We start from the raw sequence: 27,312 nt of genomic DNA, 5'->3' as shown, positions 1-27,312 counted from the left end.
CACCCAGGAGTTAGTTCATCTTGTAGCCCTCAGACCAGATGGGCCAGGGCAAGATGTAAAAAACATGCTCTGCTCTACAGCTGGAGAGAACGGTCCTGCCTCTGGGAGAAAGCATCAGGCAAGACTACAGGTAGACGCTTAGGTTTTTGGAGCTGTAGATATAGAAGATCAGATGCTCACCATACTCCAACTGAAAAAAATATTGGCAGCTTATGAAGAGGTCCAAGCTGCTTCAGAAGGGACTGGTACTTAAGCACATCTCCTCCTGGCAACCTGGTTGCCTGTGCTGGACAGGATGTTGAAAGAGAGCGTCTCCTCTAAAGCACATCATGCAACTGATGTTGCATGGCGTTAAGTGGGTCTCACTGATCAAACAATGAGCCCAATTAAGAAATCCCAGTTGTCCAAGAATCTTGAAAGTAGTCATGGATTGTCCCAAAAAGATTTCAGAATGTCACCAGAGGATAAGGTGACATATACTGAAGAGGGCCCACTGTGTAATAAATTGCCAAAAATGAGAAGTAATATGCCCCGTTTACTGACAGACTCTGCCACATTTGTAGGAAAGGATCAGTGGTGGTGTCTGCTACATGAAGTCGCAAAAATGCTGAAGGAGAAGGTAAATACAGTCTGCAGAGGTGAACGCCATCTAGCTGACTTGAGACATTGCTGAATGAGGAAAATGGCCAATACTTCAGCTCCATACTGCCTCAAGGATAGTGTCAAATGCCTTGTGGAAGTGGTTGCAGTGGTGGAAGCAGAGACACTGGCAGCATAGAGGTAACCCTATCTAAGCTACCACGTTGCAGCAAGATATTGCTGTCTGGGTGGACAATTTGGTTGTGAAAGTATGTTAGAGAGGCTCAGGTACCCAAGAGTACATCAGAAGAACCACTGAAAAACATCAGAACAACCAGCAGATGCATCAGGCTGGTAAAATTGAAGTGGCTCAAATGGATCAGGACTGGCAACATCAGGGTGAATTATTTCTAGCTTGGTGGGTCCATGACACCTTAGATAATCAAGGAAGAGATGTAAATTATAGATGGGCATATGATCCAGGGGTGGTCTTGACTATGGACACTATTGCACAGGTTATTCTTGAATGTGAAACGTGCTGCAAATAAACACACCAAGCAGTTAAAACCTCTCTGGTATGGCCAGTGATGGCTGAAATATAAATATGGAGAGGCTGGGCAAATTGACTATACCACATTTCCCCAAACCAGTCAGGGTAAGTGCCATATGCTTATAATGGTGGAAGCAACCACTAGAAGGGTGAGGACATATCCTGTTCCCCATGGAACCACCTGGAACACTAGACCTTAAAAAGGAAATCTTACGGTGACAAAGTGCCCAAGCAAGAACAGAATCAGATGGCAGGATTCATTTCCTAAATAACCCATAGGCAGCTGGGCCAAAGACCATGCCATTAAATGTGAGCATCACTCTTCCCACCACACACCAGCCTCCTATGAAATGATACAATCAACTGTTATCAATTTATCCAGGAACAATGGGTAGCAGCACCTTCAAACATCAGGAGACACATTTAGCAAAAAGCCACCTGGTAAGTCAAGACTGGGGGATCTGCCAGTCGAACTGGCCCTGCCCAATCAAAATTTTATGCCCTGTAGAAAGGGACAAAGTTCTTGTAGTGCACAGAAATATGCTGGGGGAAATAATGTGGGCTATTCCTGCCTCAGGCAAAGGCAAACTCATTTGTGGAACTGCGCAGGAACGTGGGTGTACTTGGTGGGTAATGGAGAAGGATGGGTAAATCCATTGCACACCACAAAGGAATTTGGTTTTGGGTGAGAGCAGCTAATAAACTAAATTGTGTGATGTTAATTGTCACATAACACTGTATATTGTCTCTTCTACGGTGGTTATATGCCCATCACTTCACTGGGCACCTCACAGCACCTGTCTTCACCTGCTCTGAAGTTGGGGATCTGAACTTGATTCCCTTGCAACTGTCATATTAAGAGCGTTACAATAAAATTCAGCCAGATCAATGAAGAAGGAACTTGGATAAAATCAGACAAGTGCAGTGGTGTTGAAATCAGAACTGGCTTCAGCATGCAACAGTCTAACATGACAGACTGTCTTTTTTGCCCTGAAAGACTGTTATGACAAGTTGACCCCAAAGTCATGGACTAAATTAACTCAATGGCTATTTTATAGGGATGGCCTATAGACTAAGGGAACAACACAGTGCGTGATGTGCATGTACATAACAAAAGACAGGAAAGGTGATAGTATTCTTTCCTGAAAGTGAGGAACCTGGGCATGATGTAAATGATACAGAAAATAAAGAACAGATACTGTCCCTCCTTCAGGTTGGATACAGTTAATTTTCTTCCTAGCAGCCGGTACAGTGTTGTGTTTTGAATTTAGTATGAGAATAATGTTGATAACACACTGTTTTAGTTGTTGCTAAGTAATGTTTATCCTATGTCAAGGACATAAATCTCACAGGTCTCAGAACAAATAAAAATCTACTTTCTACAGACAGTGTTCACAGAAGTCACTCTTGTATTTCTAGAGTGTTTATTCAACTTTTACAAAGTGTCACAGAACAACAAAACAAAGCATCCATACCTGCAATTTTGAGATTTTCCTTTTGCACTATAGACATAATAGACTTTCTCTGGAACCAGTCTCCTGCTCCCTCCACTTCCCATAAAACATTTTTATCCGCAGGGTACTTCTCAAGATACTGCTTACAAGCTGAGCAAACATAAGAAAAATCACTATAGATACCATACACTCTGCTGTACCTGAATCTTCAAAGTTCATTTGAAATCAAATAATTTTGCAATCAACCGTCACATATATAAACACAGAAAGAAGTGCTTAACAAAACATCAAGTCTGAAATAAACATAATACTGCTTTATCCTACTCATTCTTCTCAATTAATCCTTTATTCATGCTTAAACATTTTCCATTATTATCTGCAAACAAAGATGGATAGATTTTTCTTCTTCTCTAGGTACTCACTTGAGGATTTTACAGCTTCACTGGTCACTGTTCCTGCCGATCACAAGACCTAACTCAGGATGAAAGGGTTCTTAAGCACATGATACAGTCAAGTGATTTTTGTCACCTCACTTTATTGTAGGCACTTGTGAAAAGCACTCTCTGGGAATGTTAACATGTTACCATTGCATGGTTAACCATCCACTTATTGTTCACTTCTGGAGTATTTTCTACTCTGATTTCCTTCCACCTCTTTTCTCCCTACACATGTATTAAGCATAGGTGGCTTCCTTTGTCATTATTCTGCTGCAGTTGCCAGGAAAACTACTATCTTTCAGCTGGTTCCCTATTGATGCATAGTCTCAGTGTACAAGATCCTCAGTGTATAGTTTCTTGACCACGGAAAGGAAATAGCCACAGAATTCTGTTCAAATAATTTTCCTGGTTGAAACCTAAAAAATGAGGTCTTATCAGATCCAGCAACAGACAGTGATACTTGGAAAAGCAGAAAATTTCCAGGGGTTAAGAAAGCCAGATAAAAATAGGAAGAACCCTGACAGATGGCCTAAGACTAGGACATGCCTTGAGAAACAGGGCAAAAGAAATGTGCTTCTTGCCCAAACACTGACCCAAGAACATATTTTCCACAATCCATGTTACTTCCTATATAGCATAGCTCTCTTAGTTTGTTAATGGAAGAACCATAAGTCTTTTCTTTGTATTTTAGAAGTGTGCCTTCTGATAAGCAAGTTGAAAAACAGTCTAGTATGTCCTTTTGACCAGAAGTTCACAGAAAGTGTGAATTAAATGATCTCATGAGGCTTAGGTGTGAGCAAGAAAAAGGTGCTGCAAAGAAGATATACATTAGATCACACTCAGCCCATTCTTCAGGCTTGGTAGGGGGAATGGGACAGTGGTAAACCTCACAGTAGCAGAAAGCCAATGGAGTTTGGGTAAGTTTTATGCAGAGGATTAAAAATCTAATCAGGAGCTACTTTTTTTTAAACAAATCCAGACTTTTAGCCTTCGCTTAAGCACAGAACATTTACTATAGAACCAAAGGATAGGTCCACAAACATGGAGCTTGAATGACAGCACTCACCTGGACACGTAAAGAAACCACAAATAAGAATAAATTAAAGAGCTCACCTGTATACACAAAGGATGACAGTGGATATCGTAGGCCAAGGGGCCCTTGAGTAAAGGAGTCCACAAAGTCTTCCAACATGATTAGCCCGGAGTCTTTCCCACGATGCTTCTTTCTTACAAATATTGTGTCTAGCACTGTCAGTTTATACTTCTGATGAAAAGAAGAATTACAAACACTTCCTGAAATAATCAAGAGGGAAAAAATATACATCAGTATACAGATCATTCACTGCATGATGACTGACATGCTGTAGCATTGATCTCAGCATATTCAAATAAAGACTTTTGCAAGTTATAAAAATATTAGAAAATATAATAGTAAGTACTATGAAGTTATAAAAATAATTTATAACTTTATTAAAAATAAATAGCTGTTATCAGTCATTTATCACCTCTTTTGGGCAATCTTCATAGTTTTGCCCAGATGGATCAACAGACTAATGTACCAGAAAACAGCTGTAGTACCAGAAAAGAATAGACAAAATAGAGAGGAAAGGTGCACACTGAAATGTCACTATACAATTCCATAAGAAAACTGTACTAAAACTGAAGCTGAAAGATGGAGGAGGGAATAAGAGAAAACAAAAATTTTTAATTGCATTTTTAAGTTGATTAAATCTACTACTCAGGACAAATATGAAAATTAATTCAGTTTTTGTTTAAAGACTGAAACAATAATTCTGATATTTTAAATGAATATCATTTAAAATGATATTCTTCCCTAAACAACACATTATCCATAATTTAATGAAGATGGAACAGACTGTCAGAACACATAGGTATTTCAGTTAGAGCCTGGAGCTAATAACAGCAAGGGTGTGGGCTTGATCCCTCTACAGGCCATTGACTTAGGAGCTGGACTTGATGATGCTTGTGGCTCCCTTCCAATGCACAGTATTCTGTGATTCCAAGGGTAGCTATGAACTCAGTGGTAACAAAGGAATGGCATAAAATGGCATTGAGATAATCCATGAACTAACCAATCCATTTTCAGGATCTTATTCTGTGAGTCAATGTGAAACATGACAAAAACTTGCCCTCTTCTCTAACAAGGCCAAAGAGAAGCACATAGTTGTCTATACAACATAGCCTTTGCAACCTTGTATTTTTAAGATCAGTTGTCCTAGTTGAGCAGGAGGGACCAGTTGACACTGTGTGTGGGGTGATCAAAGCTGTGTATTCTACCCCCTCTATTCATTCCCCAAGGACAATGGACCATTAGCAGCAGCTGCCCAGGGAGTCATTATCACCTTCACACTCAGCCTGAGGGGGGGCGGAGCTGCTAAGGGGCCATCAACAGTTCAACACCCCCTGGCTCCCAGAGTTAATCACCCATTGTGTGAGTCCCCGCCCAGGGGGAGGGACTGGGTGCTCCCTGAGGGTACATAAGTGGTGGGTAAGAAGACCTCGGGAACTTCTCATTGGATCCAGAGGAGCAGCAGGACCTTGACAGGAGGAGATCACCGCTCTCGCCCAGACCACAGCCCTCACCTGCACCAACAGGTTTTTCATTTCCTTTTGCTCTGGACTGGGGGGAGCCACAGGGTCTCAGCACAAGGGCAAACAAACCTGCTTGGGTTTGTGCCCCAGGACACTGGGTTATACTGCTGGGTTTTTGTGAGTTGAAAGCAATTTCCCTTTTGTGTCAGTGTTTTTAGTGTAATTTTATTATTAAATTTTAGCTCTGACTTATAATCTCTCTTGTGGTGAGTTCATTTCCCCTGCTGGTTCGCCTTTAAACCAGCACACCAGTGACCCTTATCTTTGGGCCAGGAAGATGATGAGAAAGCTGGAGCATCTCTCCCATGCAGAAAGGCTAGGACAGGTGGGGTTGTTCTGCCTGGAGAAGGCTGCAGTGTGACCCTAACTGTGGACTTTCAGTACCTGAAGGGGGGCCTACAAGACAGTTGGAGAGGGACTTTTCACAGGAGCATGCAGTGACAGGACAAGGAGTAATGGCTGTAAGCTGAAGCAGTGTAGGTTTAGGTTGGATATTAGGAAGAAATATGAGGGTGAAGAGACACTGTAACAGGTTGGCCAAAGTAGCTGTAGATACTCCATCCTGGAGTTTCTGTTCAAGGCCACATTGGACAAGGCCCTGAGCAACCTGCTCTAGTAGAAAGTCAGGAGTTAGTTAAGGTGCCTTTCAACTCAACCCATTCTATGATTATCCTCATTTTTCAAGAAAGGAAAACTTGAGCAGAGAGGTTACATTACTTGGGTACCCTTTGGGAGGCTAGAAGAGCTTAGAAGAGCTTCCCCACTCATCCTAACAATCTGTTTCCAGAGCGGTTTTTTCCATGTAGACTACTTCTTTGAAGAATTTCACTCAAACATGGATGAAATACAAATAATGTCTAGAAAGAAAAGCCTTCAGCTTTTGCTAACTCAAGCCAAGCACAGTCCAACCTAACCGTAAATAACTGTTCTACAGAAGAAAAGAAAAAGAAAGAGAGAAAAAACTTTCAGGTGTATCAAATTTTTACAGTTTCAAAGAGATTTCTTCATATTCTACAATACATAAAAGCCCTCTTAGATTGCTAAAGCATGTAAATATTTAAGTTAGAGGTGTTAACAGTAATCTGACCTTTTACAATTGCAGTAAAACACAAATTCATTAGACCTGCACAGCTTGTAAAGCCTACACACAATATTCTTCTAATAGGCTCCTATCTCCTTCCCTTTACTCCCCAAATCCGTGTCTTCAAGTGTTCTACCTTTAGGTTTAACGGAATAGAACCCAATAGCCTCTCCATTTTTCCACATGATCTTGGCATAGTGACTGCTTCCATGACAGAGAAATGGGATCTCGTTTATTTCCATTTCTTGTGTTCGATAGATAATTCGATTGAGAACATAGAGAACAACCCTCTCTCCAACAGACTTCACCTAAGGGAACACAGAAAAAACATTTTAGAAGATCAGTCAGATTAGTTAATATCCACACATCAAGGACCTTATTTTTCAAAGTTGCCAGTTAATACAGCTGCAGACGGAGTCAAGGAAAGCTTTAAGTGCTAAAGCAGGATGATTCTCTGGGGTTTCTGTGAGGGTAAGGAGATGTTCAGAAGCCATAACAATAGGTCAGGTATAAATCACTATCATAGAGGATATTTCATTACTTCAATGTCACTTCTTATGCAATGAATAAAAGCTGAGAGAAGTGCTGGCAGAAGGGCAGTGGAGTGTGAATGCTATGATTTAACTCAAAACTATTTTTGGACTTAAACGTTCACCAAACACCGTAGCAGTACAGCAGCCTCAGACTTCCCAGCCTAGCAGATAACTGAAGTCTTACAAAGGAGATATGATGAGCCTCAGAGGGTAGTAGGACTTCACACACTCAATCACTGCTGATAGAGTGGCAGGCAACAGGACACGATGCAGTGAAAAAACTAGTTACAACAGTTTCTGTGGCATGAAACAAGGAATTCAATATCCCTTTCTCTGACCTGCAGGGTTCCTTTTACACAAGAAATTTAAGCTCACCACTATTCTACCCATTGTGAAGGAAGCAGCAATCATGCTCTCTTCCCAGTGCTCAGTGTCTCAGCTACCCCACCTGTAAGCAATTAAGCTTTCCTGATTTAAACACCATCTTACCATTAAGAAGCATAGGGAAAGCAAGGCTACATGCCAAATTCTATACAGAAAATTAAAAAAAAAAAAAAAGAAAGCAAAAATCAAAGATAAGTTCCCAGATTCCATGAGCAGATATAAGTTACACTCCTAGAAAAATACAGATTCTCAATTTGGAAAAAATCTACCTCCATGCTACACTGGTGTCAATAATGGTAACAAAGGCCAGTGATGCGCAGCAAAGCTGATACCAGACAACTTACTTTTCTAGACCACATATATAGCCACCATGCTTCACCATAGCCTCAGGCAAGCCACCAGCTTCAAGTAGCTTCTGTCAAACCAGTTCCTGAAAATAATTTTCGCTTAACAGTCTCCTGATAAGACCAATAGGTACATGACTCTATTAAGATGTTTCAACACAACCAGATAACAACATTCTAAGGAGCAAAGAAAAACATCATTAACATTTAAACAGTCTACATATGAAGCTACTGTACAAGAGCCACTCTTGCTCTAAGTGCCGTCTTCAAAATCAGGTTCCTTTCCTGGTTGCAGTACCTATTCCTCTATTTCCTTTGACTTGCTACAGCCATTTAATTTCCAAATAAAATGAAAACATGTAATACCTCGCACACTTGCTATTATCTTGAAGTAGAAGATTAATTCCTAGGTGAATGGTGGAGCGCTTTACCTGATGGAGCCCCTGTCTAGCAGGGACAGATGTTTTCACAATGTCATCAATCGACCACCACTGGTTAGCAAGATACAGGGCTACAGCTTGAAAGAAACAAGGGAAATAAAAAGTTAGTGATTCTTACTATTCCAAAAGAAACATATTCATTAACGTTTTAAATAATCAGGAATAACACAATAGTAACAAAGTTAAGCATCTTCAAGATGAAACTATATTAATGTGTATCTTACTACCCTAGCACATGAAATGTGGCACTATACACTCCACCCATATGAAATGCTTCCTGGTCCAAATCCTTTTTGATAACTGAGAATAATAAACCTAAATGCATACTTTGTGCAGTATGATATAAAGGAACTATTTTTCAGATACAAGCACTATCCTTCAACACTTGTGCTCTAGCACCTCCTTCCATTAAAAACTGGGCCTGCCAAGAGGAGTCTCATTTATACAGGTATTTCAGTTTTGCGTTGCTAGTGGATATTGATATTGAAACTGTGCAAGTTTTAGGGAGTCAGATGAATGTAAAAAGGCTGATGGTCATGTGAGTAGCAGCCAGGAAGAGTGTGATCTATAGGCATTTGTAGCAATCCTATACATCGCATTAAATGAAAAAAGAAGGAAACAAGGAGAGAAGGAGAGAGAGAGAGGGAGCGAGAAAGGGGGACAGGAGGAGAAAAGAACACAAAAACCAGTGAGATGTCATCTTAGCCAGAACTGTGTTAGGAACTCAAACTAAAGACAAATTTACAGTTGCTACTGATCAATTGCTATCAAAAAAGAGCATCAAAACTCATGGGCAAATTAATGGATTCTAAGAATGTTCACTAAATTCCTTTTGGAGAGGTGAAGTGTACATAAAGAGACACATGTTGTAGTATGATCGAGAAAAGCACCACATTGTTTTGCTACCTATCTTCTGAATTCAATGAGACCAGTTTTTCTCTGATTAGTGTGCAAAGTTCTATCACTTGTATATATGAATCCAGAACAAAATGTAATAGTATGTGAACAAGAAGCCAGTGAACAATAAATGCAAAAGTGCCAAAGTTGAGAGCTACAGTAGCATGGAATGAGCAAGAGTCTGATTACATGTATTTATTACAAAAAAAAAAAAGAAGAAACAACAACTCAGAGACAAAAAACTTAAAATGAAACCTGTGAGTGAGTCCCATGGTGCAAACAGTGCAAGAACTTTATGTGTCTGTTCTTCACCATAAAGAGGAACAAAGCCCACAGTTGTCAAGTTAATAGGAACCTGAAATAAGAATGTACAATATTTCAATACACTTGCTAAAACAACATTAGTAAAATACACAGAGAATGCTTAGCAAGGTAAGCAAGATGAAAGTTGAAAATTGAGTCTTTAACAGGTAACTGTAACAGACAAGTATCAGAGCCCAGCCCTAACTTTATACATTTCTTCCTACAGACAGTTTACATTATAAAGACCTTGACTCTCATGCTCTGGCAGATTTAACTACAGTAATAATTTGTACTATTATTTCTCTATTCTGTCAACAGTTTGCATTTGTATGCGTAACTGAAGTAAGGTCCACAATTAACCAGCATCATGTTATTTCAACTGTCCCAACAGTGCAAGCTGCCAAAGCCAACAGATAAGTGAGGCAGGCACAGAATTAAGCACAGAAATAAACTGGCAAGCAAAATTGTTTGTTAACAAGTTCTAAAGCACTGTGGTGAGAAGGCTGGATTCAAAAGGGTTTTGTTCCCTTAAATAGCACACATTTTAGAAATTACAAACTTGGCTGCTTGATTTTCCCATCATAAACAACATGAAAAGGGTCAAATAATCCTCCTTTAAGGAAGTAAGTACCTTTGTGGAAATGCATTTTGATATTTAAATTCATATTTCCAGTATTTCATTAATGTATAAAAATGAACAGACATTAATAGTGTGATAAGTAAACTTGCTTAACCAACTTAAGAAGACTATGACATGCTACTGTCACAAATGAGGACATTAAACTATTTAAGCACACGGTACCTGCAGAAATGCAGGAAAGTAGTCAAGACTGTTTCTGCCAAGGAATCTGCAGCACTGACCTTTAGATCTCACAGAGAATCCTCTCAGCTTCACTTCTCATTAAGGCTATACACCATTGGTTTTATGGGTACTAATTCTAATAGAAACGTTTGTCTGGACAGAACCAACACTAACTAACCTAAAGCACAAGGGGTAAGTGTTTAAAGCATAGTTTTGTCACAGCTAGCCTTTACTAGAGTTCAATAACAGTAGGGAATATTTCCAATAGAGAGAAAAGAATCACTTCTGAAATTAGGGAAACTGACTAATCAAGAGTTGAAACCAAAGAAAGAACACTGAAGGTCTGAGAAACAAAAAGAGCCAGTCAGACTCCATAAATCAGGAATTGCTTGGTGATGATCACAGATTTTTGAGAATGCATGAAGTAGTCCTTTTTAGGAAAGAGTTTGAATTATCAGTTGAAATGTTAACGTTATGGTTTGGGGTTTTTTTAAATTACTTAATGCACACAGATCCATTGCCTAGAAGCAGCACAGTCAGTGATACCCAGAGTTAAATCAATTACAGAAAGAAATAAGTAGAGTTTAACACACAAATTTAGAATTTGGAAAATACAAAAGCTTTGCTAAAACAGTTATGTAATTCAATAGTTTAGGAGTGGGTATTCTTAAATCTACACGTATATTTAGAACACAAGGACTATGGTATTTGCTGGTTCTTACTTTGCGGTGGTCTGGCAGAGAGAAGAATACAGGACCATTTAGATTCCCCCACCGAAGGTCAAAGACGAATTCCTCTGCTGAGTTCTCCAAGTCCTCATGACTGTAATTGTCCAATATATCCACAGGGAATGACATCCTCTGGAGAAATAAACAACATTATTAACACAGGTAGTTTAAGACATATAATGTACACATAAATAAGGCTGTTGAATACCCACACTCTGCTGTTCACTACAGCTCTCTGGATCCACAACAGAAATGCTCCAGGCGGTTAATTAGGATGGTGACTACTGTCACTGAATCTATAAAACAGTACCTTAACCAAATCCATGTTCACAAGCAGAAGAGGATGAGACTGGCCCATAGATACCCCTAGATCCAGTTGCCGCAGATTTCCAACATACAAACCCGCTGTTTGCTGCACAAGTACATGCAGCCTTGAGGTGGCAGATGCAGTTATCTCCCTTCCAGATGATGTTTTTGAGAAGGGGTTCATTTACTTTTGAGACTTTGCATTTAAATACATCTCTGAAGAAACCAAAGCATGGCTGAGGACTTCTCTCAACAACTAGCTAGTTAGTGTGTCTAACAGATGGTTGTTTCCAAAAGCATTTTGACTGTGAATGGAAAATGATACAAGCTCATTAAAAACAAAAGCCTGCAACAGACTAAAGAGACACACTTTAAGGAGGTGACAAGACAAAAACAAGCACTGAAGTTGAACCACAGTGGCAATAACTTCTTAAAAGCTCTTAGACTTGAATGTTCCCTGTCAAAGGAACATCAAACTAAGGTGAACAAGAGCTCCTGGAATTCCCTGTGTGCTCTCCAGGTAAGGTTCTTCCAGGTCTATAAACCGTATGTATGGCCAGACTTCACGGAACACAGATTTGGGAAGGGCTCTCCCCACGTGGGTGTGCCCTTCCAGCCTGCGCAGTGGATGTTTTAGGTGAGGCACAGCGTGCGCAGAACTGGCCCCACCCTTTCACTCCTAAGATTCATCTTCCATGGCCAAGTGAACTTGGACAGTGACAGGGAAGTCCTTGGGACTGTCACAGCACCCGGTACTAACCAGGGCTGACCGTGTTGAGCATCCGAGATCTGACAGGATGGGCTGGCAGGGAGGCATTGAACTGCCAGGTGATGGTCCCCACTGAGACTCGAACTCAGGACCTTGGGATTCAGAGTCCAGGGTGCTCTCCATTACCCCATGAGACCGCCCCAGATCTATAAAAATATACATAGAAATAGACCTCTCAGCTGTTCTCAAGCTATGTCTCAAACTCTCAGAAGCCTGAACTAACAGAAGTTCACGACAACCTGTTCTGGAGGAACACAGGGATCTTGATCTGTCTTGCTGTGCTACTCCTCACCAATCTCAAAACACAAGAGTTTTCATGCAAGTTGTACAATTTCCAGTCTCCACTATGGAGTCTTTTTTAAGTTTTATTTTAAATCCTAGTGTGCAGTGATTTTTTTTTCCACCTCATCTTCAGGCCTCTCTACTTAATCCACCATTCAGTGCTCTTACACAAGTAAATCAAATGCAAAAGAATTTACTGTGATTCACCCAGTAGCAATTAAAAGTCTGCATTTTAAAAGCTTTTAAACAGCAATAATATACTACTTTCAGTTGCTCAAATAGATGAAGCTGCTTATTCTACAAAAGATTTCTTTTTTTTCCTGTTAAAATTGAACAACAAACTTTGAACTGACTTAACTGGCACCTACAACTGCCATTTTTAATGCTGTTGCTGAGGAAAACACAAATGTTTTCCATGAATGCTGTTGTTCACATATACACACACATTCCTCACAGCCATTTCCTTTCAAATTCAGGTCATTCCTTCCCCTTGGCTGTTATTTGCATTTTCTCTTGCCCTCTGTTGCAGTCTCTCACATTTCTTCCATTATTGCTCACTGCCCCCATCAGATACATAGCTGCATGTCTTAATTCTCTACCTGTTTCTTCCCACATTTCAGGTGCTGCCCTTGCTAACAGGGCAGAAGCAGGCAAGAGACACCTGACACCCACTCCATTTGTTCCTCCTGTTTGCAAGAAAACTGACTTCAAGAGCCAAAGGTGAGGTGTGTCTGCTTTTGAGCGCAGCAGCAATGCACAGCAGAGGAGCTGCTGTCAAGGATGAAATTCATCCACCTCTAGCAGATACAGCTTACCTGCCCATATTATAGCTCTGAAGCACACCAGCACCCACACACTATTTCTACAAGAGGATGAGGTTTTAGCACCTGGTTAGCTGCAACAGGCCAGGTAAACTCTGTAGTCAAGAAATACAGGTACATGAAAACCACAAAATTTAATTTTCTGTATGCTTGCAGAAAGGGGAAACCCCCTACTATTATTAAATAAATACCTAAGTGCTTGGATAACTCTGGTAAACAAATTCATCTGAAATTTCATTACTACATGGCAAACAGACAAACAAGCCACAAACTCTAAGCCTCTGGTATTAATTCCTGACATTTTTTTAGAATAAAATTATTCAGGACTAGAGCAGAAAACATGCAATAAGAAATTCAGTAGATTATCTGAGTTCCATTCATTAAACTGCTATGAAAATTAGCAGCAACCATATGTTTCCTTATAACCAAAAAAATATTTTTTTTTTCTAATTAAGACTTTAATTACATTACCCCCAAAATCATTGACAGACCTTCTCTCTGTATAGCTGTTTGGGTTATTTAATTTCACATAGCACACTTTGATTTTATTCGCTCCCAACTCACTTATAAGTAGTCCCTTTTGACTTTTTCTTTTATAGCATTTATAGAGAACATACTACGCAGAAGAAAACAACACAGCAATCTTTAAGACTGAATCAAATAAAACCAGCACCCCTCATATCATTTGTACCACACAGCAGATTAGGCATGTAAAGTTACAAGCCCTCATACGTTTCTGTGATGTACTTTGTCTCAGTGTTGATGCAACTGGAAATAGTTCACTACATCCCTGAAGAAATAACCGTTCACAAAGTTATAAAGTTATATTAAAAGGATTAAACAAGTGATGAAAGAAGAACATTCCATGCTAATCTACAGCAAAGCATAAGTAAGTAGTTCAACAGTTCAAAACACAAGCATCTTAATTTTGAAATGCAAAATAACCTACTAAAGACAAATGTCTTCCAACAGTAATGGATGTCTCTCACAACAAATATGTCCCTCACGAAAACAAAATTGGTTTGTCAGTGTTCTAGAGTAAAAATACAAATGGTTCCACATCTAGATAGTCTCAAGTAAAACAGGAGAGGGAAAATGGGCAGGAGAAAATAGCTTTTCAGGTTTCCTTGCCAAGAGCATTAACACATTTTTTGCTGCAGAGGAAGCAGGACAAGTGCAGGTCTCTGCTGTGCATTCCCTCATGTCCCTTTTTGTTGCTCTAAGCCTCCAAGCATTGCTCGACTGTAAAACTGTCAGGTCAAATCCTCGTCACATGTTGTGCAACCATGCTCTGCTCACAGGGTACCACTCCAGCTGGATAGCAAACAGCCAGGCTCACTGAGCACATGCAATGCAGCCTTAAGCATCCAAACTCATCATGACCATTTGTACAAAAAAGCATATTAGAAGTGTGTGTTTAGAAGGGGGGAAGAAATTTTTATTTTTCAAGTGAGGCAACTTAACGCTTTTCATTTTTCAAATAAAAGAAAATAAATCTTACACTCTTTAAAACTGTATCATTTCACATAATATTATTAAAGATTCTGTGTAATAAACTCTCATAAGCAATACTTGCTTTAATGCGGAATCACATGCCTTTCTGCCTTTGTCAACATTATGCAAGCTACTACACAAGAAATAGTACAACTGCAGCACTAGAGGGTAACAGATCAATTCAGAGAATATCAATAGAAAACATATTTAGCAGGATGAGTGAACATATTTCTGTGCAACACATGCAGTTCTTTATTCACAAGATATTACTATAAGCATTAAGGTTAAAAAAAACTAAACACAGAATAAGTGGGCAACATGCAAATTGCTTTAATTATAAATTATGCCTACAACCACTATTTAATCTTAAAAGTGTATGAAGGAGAGATCCACTATACATGCAACTTCCGGCTCCTATGTGGATTTCAGCACAAATCGAGAGATCTGTTTATCCCCTTGAAGACCCTAAATAATGTGTCACAACACAGCAGAAAGGTAAGAAGCCAAAAGCTGTATTACTTCTTACAGCACATCAGAGGGCTTAAACATAGCTTAAAACTGAGTTTGGGTGACTTTATCTCAGGGGAAGTGAAGTCTAAGTGGTTAGGCTGACAGCCAAGGATTTAGAGGAATCAGAATGAATTTCCTGCTGTAGCACAGATTTCATGTGACCACAGAAATGTTACCTGATCTGCCTGAACACCTCATCTATAAACACAAAAAATCATTACCTCAGGGACCAGTATGAGTAACACTTTACTGAGATCACGAAATATTTGAAGAACAAAAATTGTATCAAAACTTGACAAGTACTGGAAATAAACACAACATAAGTACAACTTAACTGCACAGCTCATTTTCAAAAAAAAACCCAAAAAATCAAAACAAAACCAAACCCCAAACCCTCAAAACAATCCTCCAAGGTATTTTCAACATAAAATAATGATTGGGATAAATAATCATGCAGGTGAAAAATCTTCATATTTAAATTAGTGTTTAACAATAAATATTACAGTAATTTAATTTGTCCATTTGCTCGCTGTTTGTTTTGGGTTTTTTTAATTATGATTTGTAGTTAAGAGATACCACGGTGCAGAACAGGGTGCTAAACCAGGACAATCAATCCAGCCACAGCCTGCAGGGTACACATCAGATCCAGTCCTATGAAGAAACAGTGGCCTTCATGGACAAAAAATAAACTGCAGTAGTGTCTGACCCAAGTTTTAATCTACTCAAATAAGTGCTGGAGTATTGGACCCACAAACTTCTCAAGGACTGCCATGCATTTCGTATGAACCATCACACACCTTAAAACAAGTTCTATGTTAAAAACATATCCATGGTCTTACTATGATCTCCCAGGCTCGCTGTAAACTGCATCATGGGAAGAGACACAAGTAACAAACCAAACATGTATCTCCATATATACACCAGTTCCAGGGAAAACCAAGCCAAGTTCCAGGCCCACACTGATGAGGCACCAAACCAGCAACCATCTTGATCTGAGCAGCAGGAGCATCATTTCCATTTTGCTGTGTTACATACACAAAGCAACTTCGTTTTGCTTCTTCTTCATTCAATATCAAATAATTTAAATTGAGAGGGGTTGTTTTTAAATGTGTGAGGTTTTTGTTTCTAAAAAAATACAGTCTGATGTATTTGAATAAGTAAAAAGGTAGTTTATAATTTTCTAACAAAAAATAAGTAAATTTTAAATCTATGTTAAGATAAATAATAAATATATATAGAGAGAGTATGTGCTTGATCTATCATGAGTCTTGTATGTTGCAATATACAGAGAAAACTTGCTCCCTAACTAACAATTTAGACTTCTGTTGTGACAAAGCTTTTATGTTTAACAAATACCTCCTTCTCCTAAAATTCTGTTAATTTTGGTTCGTCATGTAATGTACATTTACTGCAGGAAGAGGAAGACATTTTAGGAAAGAGAAGTTGTTTAAATTTTAAACAATAGAGCCTATATTAGGATTTGTTGAAAACCATACTAGCTTGAAGAAGCAACCATAATACACTATTTCATTCCACATTGCATAGACAACTCAAACCCTCCACACTCAACAAATTTATATACTTAGAGGTAATTTTTCTTGGGTATAAGTCAAAAAGCTTGTTTTCATATAGTTCTAGTTGGTCTTAAAACCATTACGTTCACTCTAGCACTAAGACATAAAAATACTATTTCCTTGCAGTTTGCATGGCTTTTGTTCACATTTTTCAAGCATATAGACACATCAATCTGAAATACAATTCTTACCACCTCAGACAAATTTTCTGGTTTAGGTTTTATTTTTTTTCCTAAAAGGAAAAATCAGTTTGTTTATTTGTTTTGGTTTTGTTTATAGTAATATATACCCCAAACAACATCTACTCATAGCCTGTTGTGTTTAACTCAAGACACCGATAAAATCACAAATAGAAAGTTCTTAAGGAAATACAGGGCAGTAGTCTAGAAACTGGTGTCAGCACTAACCAAGACTCTGAATTAATATGCCAATCACATTACCGATAATCTGCTTGAAGCACCTTATGCAACTCAGGTTTTCTATCAGACACACAAATCAAAGTAATTGATTTGAATGCAAATAAACAAACAAAAATAGCCAATCCCTGGCATTCATTAATTAGCCAACACAACATAATTTTAATTTACATGTAGAGGGCAGAATTAGAAAATCTACATATAGGATTCAATTTCCCAGCAAGAAGAATGGTCAAATGTTCTAAATACTGGGTCTGAAGACCCTTTTGTCCAAAGAAACAAGAATATGGATGGAAAGAGTCCTCGATGTTAAAAAAAAAGTATTTGCACATGACTTTTCAATTAAAAAAAACTGAAAAAATGTATATGCATTTCATTAAAATAAAATACAGTCTTAAAAGAGTATCTAACAGTTCACTCTATACTTAAATATATTCACGATGTTCTAATGTAATAAAAAATTATATTTGACACTTCCAAAGAGTAAAACTAAACTGAAACTAAAATGTGCTAACATAAGAGTTGACAATTGAGCGCAAAAGAGAGGTTTGAATCAAGTTTTGGATAGATTTGCAGAAAACATGAACTCTGTTAACAACTACAAAATTTTATTGCTTTAATGAAAACAAGACAGAAAACTTATCAGTTAGCAAGACTGAAGTGACAAGGTAATATTAGAAGATATACAACTTCAGTCTCAAAACCACCACATGCAGGTAAGGTTCTCAAGCCTATGTCCAAATAGGCACCTGTGTAAGACCACTGGCATTTTGCTCAAGTGATTAAAATCAGATATTTAATTAGACAGCCTAGTTAATCAAAGACTAAGATCTTAGGTATACAAACTACTAACCTGTAGACACATTTTTCCAGTCTCACATTTTAATGACATTATCATCTGATTTCTTGAAGAGCACTTCCTTCAGCAGGGAGTTTTGGAAACTGCTATGGACATGTGAGTCTTACAATGAAAGCGCACCAGAGATATACTAAATCAAAATTATGAGACTGCTCAAAAAAAAAAGAAAATTAGTTTTTCTTTAACAAATCTTTCATGCCTTCCCTTTCAACTTCTCAGATTTAAGGTGAATATATCCACACACAAAATGAAAACCATTCCATTTGTATTTGAAAGTTATTAACATGAAAAAGACAGAAAAATACAGCTAAGTGGGATTATTACTTCCTGAATCTGCCTCTCTCTGCCGTGTATCTGATCTCCCAGTACTCAGCACTCACTCTTCTTTCTAATCTCTATCTTCCCTTCACTACATGTAACAAACTTGTTTGGGGGCTAAGAAAATAATACCAAACCCCCCACACAGATGCCTCATGACCCACCTTTCCTCCCTGGTCACGACTCTTTCCCCCTTCCATGCCGCAGCAGTTTAGAGTGGTCCTACAGTCCTACAACTCTATCCTCAGTTCCCTCCAATTTTGCTCCTGCAGTTGAGACCCCACATCATCTGCTCTTAAAGATCTTAATGACCTTCTATAGCTCAGCAGGACCACCTGGGATGGACACACACACAGCCATGCTGCTCTAAACCTGCTCATCTTCCACAGCTTGCATGGGTTTGCCTCCTACTTCTCCACTCATCTAACAAGACAATATTCTGCAGCTTTATTTGCTGCTTGCTATCAGAAGATCATACTTCCACTTGGCACCCATGTCTCTTGCCAACTTGTTCCTTTGTCATCCTTCACATTTTCCTCTAACATTATCCCTCTGGTTTGCAAGGGCCACCTCATAAATACACCCAGGCAATTCAGAGATAAGAACAAAAAAGGAAGCTCTTCCTTTTACTACACATATGAAAAAAAAATCCACTGAATCTGGGTAGACAGATGGAGGACTATCAAGCCTAACAAAACTAACCTAACACCATGGTGAGACTGGAATTGCAGAAACTCTATGTATGCATTTGCATCTATTTATAAAACACTTGGTAGTGCTGTCCTATTGGCTATCCCCACAACTGGGGCAGACGTCAAGCTGCACAGATGAGATTAACCAAGCACAGACACATGTCAGCACAGTCTAATAAATTTGTCTCATCATCTAAAGTACAGTAATTCTCCCTATGGCTGCTTTGAGAACATTCAACATGCAAATTCAAGAAATGGAGACCATGGCTACTAACAGTAAGAAGCATGTGACTAAGTTTGCAGTCAGACTCTCCATACACAAGGAATTATTAAAACAGTTGTCTGAGCTACAACTATGCCATGTAAACTGTCTGGATGTCATAGCTTTCAGCAGGGAAGTTGTAGGAAGTTCAACAGTTAAGTAGTATTCTGTCTTTTTTAAATTATCTGTAGTTGGTTTCCTGGGTTTTGCCTGCTTCTTAGTGTCATTTGCAACAGGAGATCTACAACTGAGAAAACAGGATACAACTAAGAAACCAGCAATTCACTTGGTTTTGTGAGTGATTCATGTGAAAATACAGAAAGGGGGGTAGAAATTAACATGAAATCTTTCTAGAAGTAAGAGTAAATCACAGAAGGGAAGCAGGAAAGAAAAATAAACAAAGCTGCAACAAGAGATCCCCATCAGCCAACCATAAACCTTCCTTACAAATCAGCCAAGCATGCAGAATTGAGATGTTTCAGAGTCTGACTATATGGCACTATGGCCCATTCACAACAGCCTCAGAATCAGAATCCTGAAAGCAGCACTGCAGTAAGTATAACACATTTAGAGCAGTGAGAATTTAAAACTTACTGTAGATTAAGAATTGTATTTTTTTTAAGAAAGGGAATAGGCAGCCACCTCGAAATTCTTGATTTTATTCCAGTATTTTGAAGATATTACACTGATCAGAAGCTGACAGATGGCTAAAAACACTGTGTTTAATGCAAACTTCTGACTTTTATCTGCTATTTGTGCTCAGTGTTCTACTGTAGCAAATTCTCTCACAGCTGCTTTACACAAGGGAAAAACTACCACAGAATGATGAACTTCCTGGACAATGTAGTTTGTGGACTTAGCAAAATAGTGTAGAATCAAAGAACTTAAAAACAGCTAGGGATGCAGATCACTAGAAAGAATTTTACCTTGCCTTTCCCAAAGGAAATATAAGGTGAATGTCATATGGCAATAATATCACACACACCAAAAACAACATTCAAAGGAAATAATTGGGCATTTAGACAACATGCTCAGCCCACAGACAGGATAAGGAGTCATTACTGAGCCCCAGACTAAGCCCAGTCATTTTACGAAGAGATATTTCAACCTGCCATCCCAGGTGACAGGCATTTTCACAAACACACAAGTAGGGGTAAGCAGTTCTGTATGTCTATGCTAAACAGCACCAATACATCCTCATCTTTACAAAGGTCACACAAACAGACTACCCTTGCCTAGTTCACAGTTGAACTCAGCAGTGAATATTTTTGTCTTCCTTATCCCATCTTCAGAAGGATGGAAAAAAGGCACATATGACCTCAAACTACAGAACTAGACCTAAACTCCACCCTCTGAAAAGTAAGCACCGCACCTTGTCAGCTGCTCAAGCTGGCAAAAAAAAAGAAGGTAGCAAGGTTTGGTACTTCTTGTTTGTGTACAAGTCCAGTTCCCAAAACAAAGGTAGAATAAAACATCAAAAAGAGTATTTCATTGGTCAGAGTCAGAATCAAGAATCTGTTCAGCCATCAACTGACTTACATCCCTCTCCCCCAAAATTAATCTCTTCTCCCCACTGTTCATACTTGCTGCCATCCAAACTAAGATTTAGCAAAATCCTTAGCAGACAGAGCTCATTCCTGAGCAGCTTTGGTTTTGCCTTTTCTTTCAGCAATCTCATAGTTGTGGACAGTTAATTTTTGTTTCCCACAATTGTCTGGGTATAGACACTGCTGATTTTGTTCAACTTATCACAGCTGTATTATAAAAAACAGTCATTAACATGCACTCATTAGGTATCAGTAAACATGCCACTAAAAGACTGAAGCTGTATGTCTGAGAATTTTAGCAAAAATGTCTCTAATAGCAGAAAGGAATTCGCAAACAACCTCCTCCCTGGTGTCATCCTGTCCTTATCTCAATCAACTATCCTGACATTCCAAGAACTTACACACTTCTGTCAATATACTTCACTTCCCCTGCTTCTCACTGTAACACATGTCTGTAAGATTCAAACTTCTAAGCTATACTTAGGCTATCTTGTTACTGGTGTACTTAGATTTTAGAAAAAACAAACCAAATGCTTTAAAAGCTTCAAATAACTTCACTAGAAATGCAGATTTTAGCTGATTGTTAGGGATGGAATAAGATAAATAAGCTAATCAGATTTCTGAACATACTACTATACTGTACTTAAAAAAAAAAGAAAAAAGTATTAGCACTGCTAACTCCTCATACTAACCCTAAATAACCCTTAGCTATCAGGAATCAGTTTATTATCTCCTGCACCTTCAAAAAACTCCCTTATGTAGCTTCAAACTAAAGGTTCACAACATAAACTCTCCATGCTGCAGTATCAAAAGAAATAAATTACTCCAGCATTTTAAAATCCTTACAAATTGGCTGTGCTGTGCTGTAGTAACATTTACATTATTTTGTTAATATCTCCAGCTATTTTATCATTAGCGACTCACACATCATTCAAACTCCCCAGTTATGATTATTGCTGACTACTGCAACAGCTGTGAGAAATACTATTCAAGCTAAAACCTCTCTATCTGCAGAATTTGCTACCTGCAGAAGAGCTACCTAAAAGACTAGTCTTCTAGTAACACGTCTATAGATTAAACAGACTTCAAATTTTTATACCTGGTATATGAGAAGTATGAAGACATTTAGGGTGAAAACAGCATTTCATACCATCCGAAGACCAATACTCAGTGCTTGGGAAAGGCTAGCAGAGGACAGGGCTCACAAACAATGCTATGCCAGAAGTTCTGAAGAGGGTGTATTCTTCTACTGCCTCAGGGGCTACTGATTCTTACCACTATTCTTCTTCTTCAGTGATCCACAGAATTAAAGAAACCTATTTAACCACCCTTAGTTGAGATGTTTCAATGGAGCCTAGAAGGAAGGGTAACTGTGAGCCCAATTCATCCTGGTCCTTAAACAATTTTTAACCATAAGCAAAAGTGAGAGATGCTGACTCTGTGAATATGGAGGTCCCCCATCCTGCACCATTATAACATAAGATGTTAATTTACTACAAAAAAAGGGACCAGGAGAGGAACTAAGATTTGAAAACAAATCAGAAAGGCTACTTTGAATAGCTGTGCGATGTACAGTTCACTACACAATTCAGACAAATGGATTTTTCTAATTTTTCAATTCAAGGAATTATTTAGTACATATAGAAGTAAGATTTAAAGCAATAGTAAGTTGTCCAGTTAACTTTGAAAATAAAGAAAGGGATATGTTAGTCCTAACAGCTCTCACTAATTTTTGTGAGATTTTAGGGAAGATTTGAAAGCTGATCACTTTTGGGGCAGGATTCTTTTACATATTTTAGCGAGCTATGTAAAAGCTTCTTTGAAATCTGATTCACTGGAGAACACTGACTAAATTTATAATGATTTAATAAATATATGCTCAGAAAAAAAATTAAACTCACCATAGCATACAAAACTGCAAGAATGTCAGAGAATAGCTATCAAGTCACTGCATAATGCCCTTTTGGTCATATTTAAAGTAATGCAGTAGAGGAAACACATTAGAGGAGGCTTTTCCACTCAGACTTGTTTAATCAACTCTGCAACAGTTGGAAGTGTAAGTTTGAGAGAGTTGAATTCTGATAGAATTTTAACCCACTTCTATTGTATGAAAGCAGTTATAAAGGGTTCATCTCTATCATAGCTGTCCCAAACTTCCACAGATCAAAGGATGACTGCAGCTTTCTGGAATGTACAGTTGATAAAATGTCATGGCTAAAAAACAACTCTGAAACAGGGAGCAAGGTATTTATCTGTGAGCAAATGAAAAGCTACTACCTTACACAGAAAAATATTTCAGGAATGGCAGTGTGAAAATAAGTGTAAGCAGACATTACTTCAGCTCTTACATTACCTTTTGAATTTGAAGTTTAGAAACATAATTGCTAACACCTTTAAATGATCACTATTACTTGATATTCATTGATTGATTGACACAAAGAGACTGATACCAACTCTTAAGACCTAAGAATGTGAAGAAAATTGAGGGCTCTTCTACTGTGATGAGCTTCTCTAATACCACCAAATCCCATGCTCTTCTTCCAGTGATTTTGTATCAAACATGAAAATAAAAGCATTAGTAAGTGTCAGACCTAACAGTGAAGTGAACTTCTTTTTTTCACTGGCCAAAATTCTGCACTGGACTAGGTATGCAAGTGCAACTATTTAAACCAAATATGCTGACAGGATGTATAAATAAGAAGAGTTCTAATATAATTTTGAGTTGTATTGTCTTTTTAATAGTACTAGGCAATTAAAAAAAAAGAAAAAACACATGCACAGACACAAATATAAAACCCCACAGTATTGATCATTAAAGGAAAAAGATATTATCTACCTTAATGCGTGCCCTCAAGAAATTAAGAGTATTTTCCAAGTCATTTCTCAGACTAATGTCCCTTTATAAAGGGACTAGTTATGAAACATTCCAAAAAGACATGCTACTGTATCCATGGATCACGCATTGCTGGAGAGAGTATATTACAAAAGCACAGAAGAATCCCATCTTAATTACTCATCTTGCACAGCAACAAAGAGAGACACTGTAAAACATTTGATGTCAACAGAAGAATGTAATGAAGATCATATTGGGGAAAGGGGAATAGCAAAACAACTTTAAAACCTGCTGCTATATCAGAGTTCTCAGCAGGTCATAAATCAGTAATGAAACTGAGATGGCTCATTGACACCACCTGACTTTAAATATTGATCACATAAAACACTCTCTGACCGAATGCTTGCCCCCTATGAAAAAGGTGCTACAATATCTTCTCACTAGCCACTATTAAGGCAAAAATCCAAAAGTTCTTCAGTACTCAAATTAAGCAGAGGTCAATTAAACAAGAAAGGTGCCAATGTGGTTAAGGAAATAGAGAGAAGATGCACTCAGTTCCTGTAGGAAGAGTTTGATGAAGAAGAAAGATCATGATCACTCTGTTAGGTAGCAATCTTTTAAAGGTCCTCCAGTGAGGCACCACTGATTTTATTATACTGATCAGTCTGCCACAGTGCTTGTTCCACATAAAAAAAATGGTGGACTATACACTAGGCTGTGACCAATGGTGCAGCCCAACACATAAAATGAGTATGTGCACTTACGCAGAAAGAAGTTTTCTCCTGTCTCCTGCATGCACCAAACATGAAAAAACAATGGACAATGACTCTACACCACAGATTAGTTTTCCAAACGTCTGATAATTAATAACTGAAAACTCCACAGCTCAGAAGAGCTTACAGATAATTCTTTCATGGTTTTCTCTGAACAGAACATTAATACATGTATAAAACTGGTGAGTTAATATATTTTGTTTCCATTAATGCTAGCAAAACCGTAACCCACTTTCTCAGGCTGCAATTAGCACTCTACAAGCAAGACAGCAATGCTACATCAGTGAGTATCTTAGGCAAGATCCTTCCCCATGTTGTGTCATGAGTCAACTCTACCTCAAAATAAAATTCAAAAAGACACACACATCGCATGTAGGAAAACAGAATCGTGTGCGTGTGGCTGTGCATTCCCATCTGTATTTGCACACATACATGCACAGAGCCATCTTTGCGGGAGACAGCTACTGTAGCATTGCAATTATTATTTTCATGTAAGTGAAAAGGTACATGGATGGAAAATGGATCTTACACGTGTGTGTGGCTGTAACACGTAAATTTCAAAGCTGTAAAGGAAGACCCTACAAAACATGGCTGGTCCTGGCCATCGCGGAGTGGCCCGGCCAGCGCTCCCACCGAACTCGGCACGGCGCAAGCCCCGCGCAGACTAGGCGAGGAGGGAGAGCCCGGCGGGCCCCTCCCGTTGCGGGGGAGCCTGGCGAGCTGCACGCCCGGCGGAACGGCAGCCACCTCCGCCCATGGCCCACGGGGGGCTCGCCGGCCCTGGCCGGGCTGCGATGGCAGCGGTGGCCGGGCACTGCCCCGCGGCGGCGGCGGGGGGCGGCGGCGGGGATGCGGCGGACACCTGGGCGCCTGCCGCGGGCGAGGGGACACACAGTAGCGGCCGGGCCCACCCACCGACCTCCCGTTGGCCTCCCTCCCACCTCTCGCTCGGCCGGGGCCGGCTGGGCAGCGCCGAGATGCGGGACGCCCCGGCAGGTTATCCCCGACACCCCGCCGCGCCTCGCCTCACCTCACCTCGGCCGGCCCGTTCGGCGGCGGCGGCGTGCGAGGGCGCAGGGAGAGATGCAGATGGGAGATGCAGTCGGAGATGGAGACGGAGGTGACGGAGACGGCCAAGCTCTGTGACAGCACTCACAGTAAGTCTCCGCTCACCTCCGCCTTCGTCCGATCCTGCTGCGCGGCGCCTGATATCATCTCCCCGGCGGCGTCCCCGCCCCTCGCCGCTGACGCACTCCCGCTGATACGCCTCGAGCCGCCATAGCCGCTGTGGGGGATTTGCATTGCCGCCTTCCGCGGCGCGGGCTGTGGTACCCGCGCCATCACCGCACCGGCAGGTAGTGTGGCGGTAGCTGCACTACCGGCCCTGCCGCCACGGCAGACACTGCCGTACCTGTGCCATCGCTCACCACGGCGGCAGCTCTGGTGCCTGCTCCATGGTAGCCTCGGTGGTACCCACACAAACGCTTACCACCACGGGGATGGTGGCACCTGTCCTATGGCCCCGGCACACAGAGGCAGCCCAGAGCTGCCTCAGAGACCTATGGTACTTGCATGAAGGAACGAACAAGGCCACACGTAGTCTCTAGTGCTGGGCAGCTCTCCATGACGCCAGGAGTGAAATATCCCCTCTGCAGGAAAGGTGACATCATGGATTGCAGTCAGTGAGGGTTGCCTTCCCATCTCCACACACACCCACAATCCCAAAGTCTCTCTCCTGTTCCTGTTTGCCAAACTGGGATATTGATTGAACTCAATTACTGGCAAAAGGGTGTTTTCCAAAGGGACATACTCATTCCTGTTCTCCAGCACTGACCACCACTGGCCACAGCACCTGAGCATCCACCCCCAAGACCTGCATGCCAGGTAGTTGAACACCAAATGCAAAAGAAAGCTTTTTGTGAGAGGACAGCACTTGCCCTTGACACCAGCTGTAAAATGTACCTTTGCTTCATAGAAGTGGTCACAAGGGAGTATGCCTGCTGAAAGGCTTTCATAAAGCTAAAGTAAACAAACTTTCATCAAGAGAAAGGACTTCACCAACAAGCTTATGAAGTTTATAGTGAAGACCTTTTATTTCACACAGCACACGGTTTATATAGGGTTATTGGCTAAAAAGGTCTCACCCCAACACCCTAGAACTTCTAATTGGTTAAAAGCCTATCTCTCACAAGTCCAGTGTTTGTATTATCTCATCCCGATGTTTTGAGGTCCATGTCCGGAGATCAGGAAGGCAGTTGAGACGTTCTCATGAAAACAGTTGCAAGGAGTGACCGTCGCCTACTGGACAAACAGCAGGTGTGTGTCCTTGCAGGCTGAAGTATCAGCATGATTCTCACGGAGCTGAAGCAGTTTGGATTGCTCAGAAATTCACTTTTTGCAAGCAATCTCAAAACAATGGTCCTTTAAGATGGGGAAGCAGTAGGTGTCACAGCTGTCATGGCATCTGTGGGACAGAGGAGGCTGGGCACAAATTGGGGAGGACTTATACTGAAGAAGTTCATTGAGGAGTGTTTTTTCTGACAGGGATGGGGCAAAGTGTTTCTAATATTTTGGTTTATTTCTCCTCATCCTACTGTGATTGGATTGGTGAGAAATTAAATTAATTTTTCCCAAACTGAGTGAGTTTTGTCTGTGATGGTATTTGGTGGGTGCTCTCTCCCTTTCCTTATCTCAATCCATGAGCCTTTTGT

General features: G+C 39.9%; 1 protein-coding gene across 2 annotated transcripts in view; it reads right to left on the bottom strand.

Moving 5' to 3' along the window:
• Positions 1-25,799, bottom strand: part of FAM169A (family with sequence similarity 169 member A) — a 39,919-nt gene extending 14,120 nt beyond the window's left edge. Inside the window, exons 1-7 of one of the 2 annotated variants that reach the window (XM_071581343.1) lie at positions 25,632-25,799; positions 11,140-11,277; positions 9,568-9,667; positions 8,407-8,492; positions 6,851-7,022; positions 4,134-4,313; positions 2,605-2,733 (exon numbers count right to left, since the gene is read on the bottom strand). In XM_071581343.1, the coding sequence (XP_071437444.1) occupies positions 2,605-2,733; positions 4,134-4,313; positions 6,851-7,022; positions 8,407-8,492; positions 9,568-9,667; positions 11,140-11,274 (802 nt within the window). In that variant the 5' untranslated portion in view covers positions 11,275-11,277; positions 25,632-25,799. The remainder of the gene's footprint in view (positions 1-2,604; positions 2,734-4,133; positions 4,314-6,850; positions 7,023-8,406; positions 8,493-9,567; positions 9,668-11,139; positions 11,278-25,631) is intronic. The other variant, XM_071581342.1, reaches the window with a different exon arrangement.
• Between the last annotated feature and the right edge of the window lie 1,513 nt (positions 25,800-27,312).

The sequence above is a fragment of the Pithys albifrons genome, chromosome Z (assembly GCF_047495875.1).
Source record: "Pithys albifrons albifrons isolate INPA30051 chromosome Z, PitAlb_v1, whole genome shotgun sequence".
Taxonomy (NCBI): domain Eukaryota; kingdom Metazoa; phylum Chordata; class Aves; order Passeriformes; family Thamnophilidae; genus Pithys; species Pithys albifrons.
Note: the sequence above shows the minus strand (reverse complement) of the source record. Positions and strands in the feature narration are given on the sequence as shown.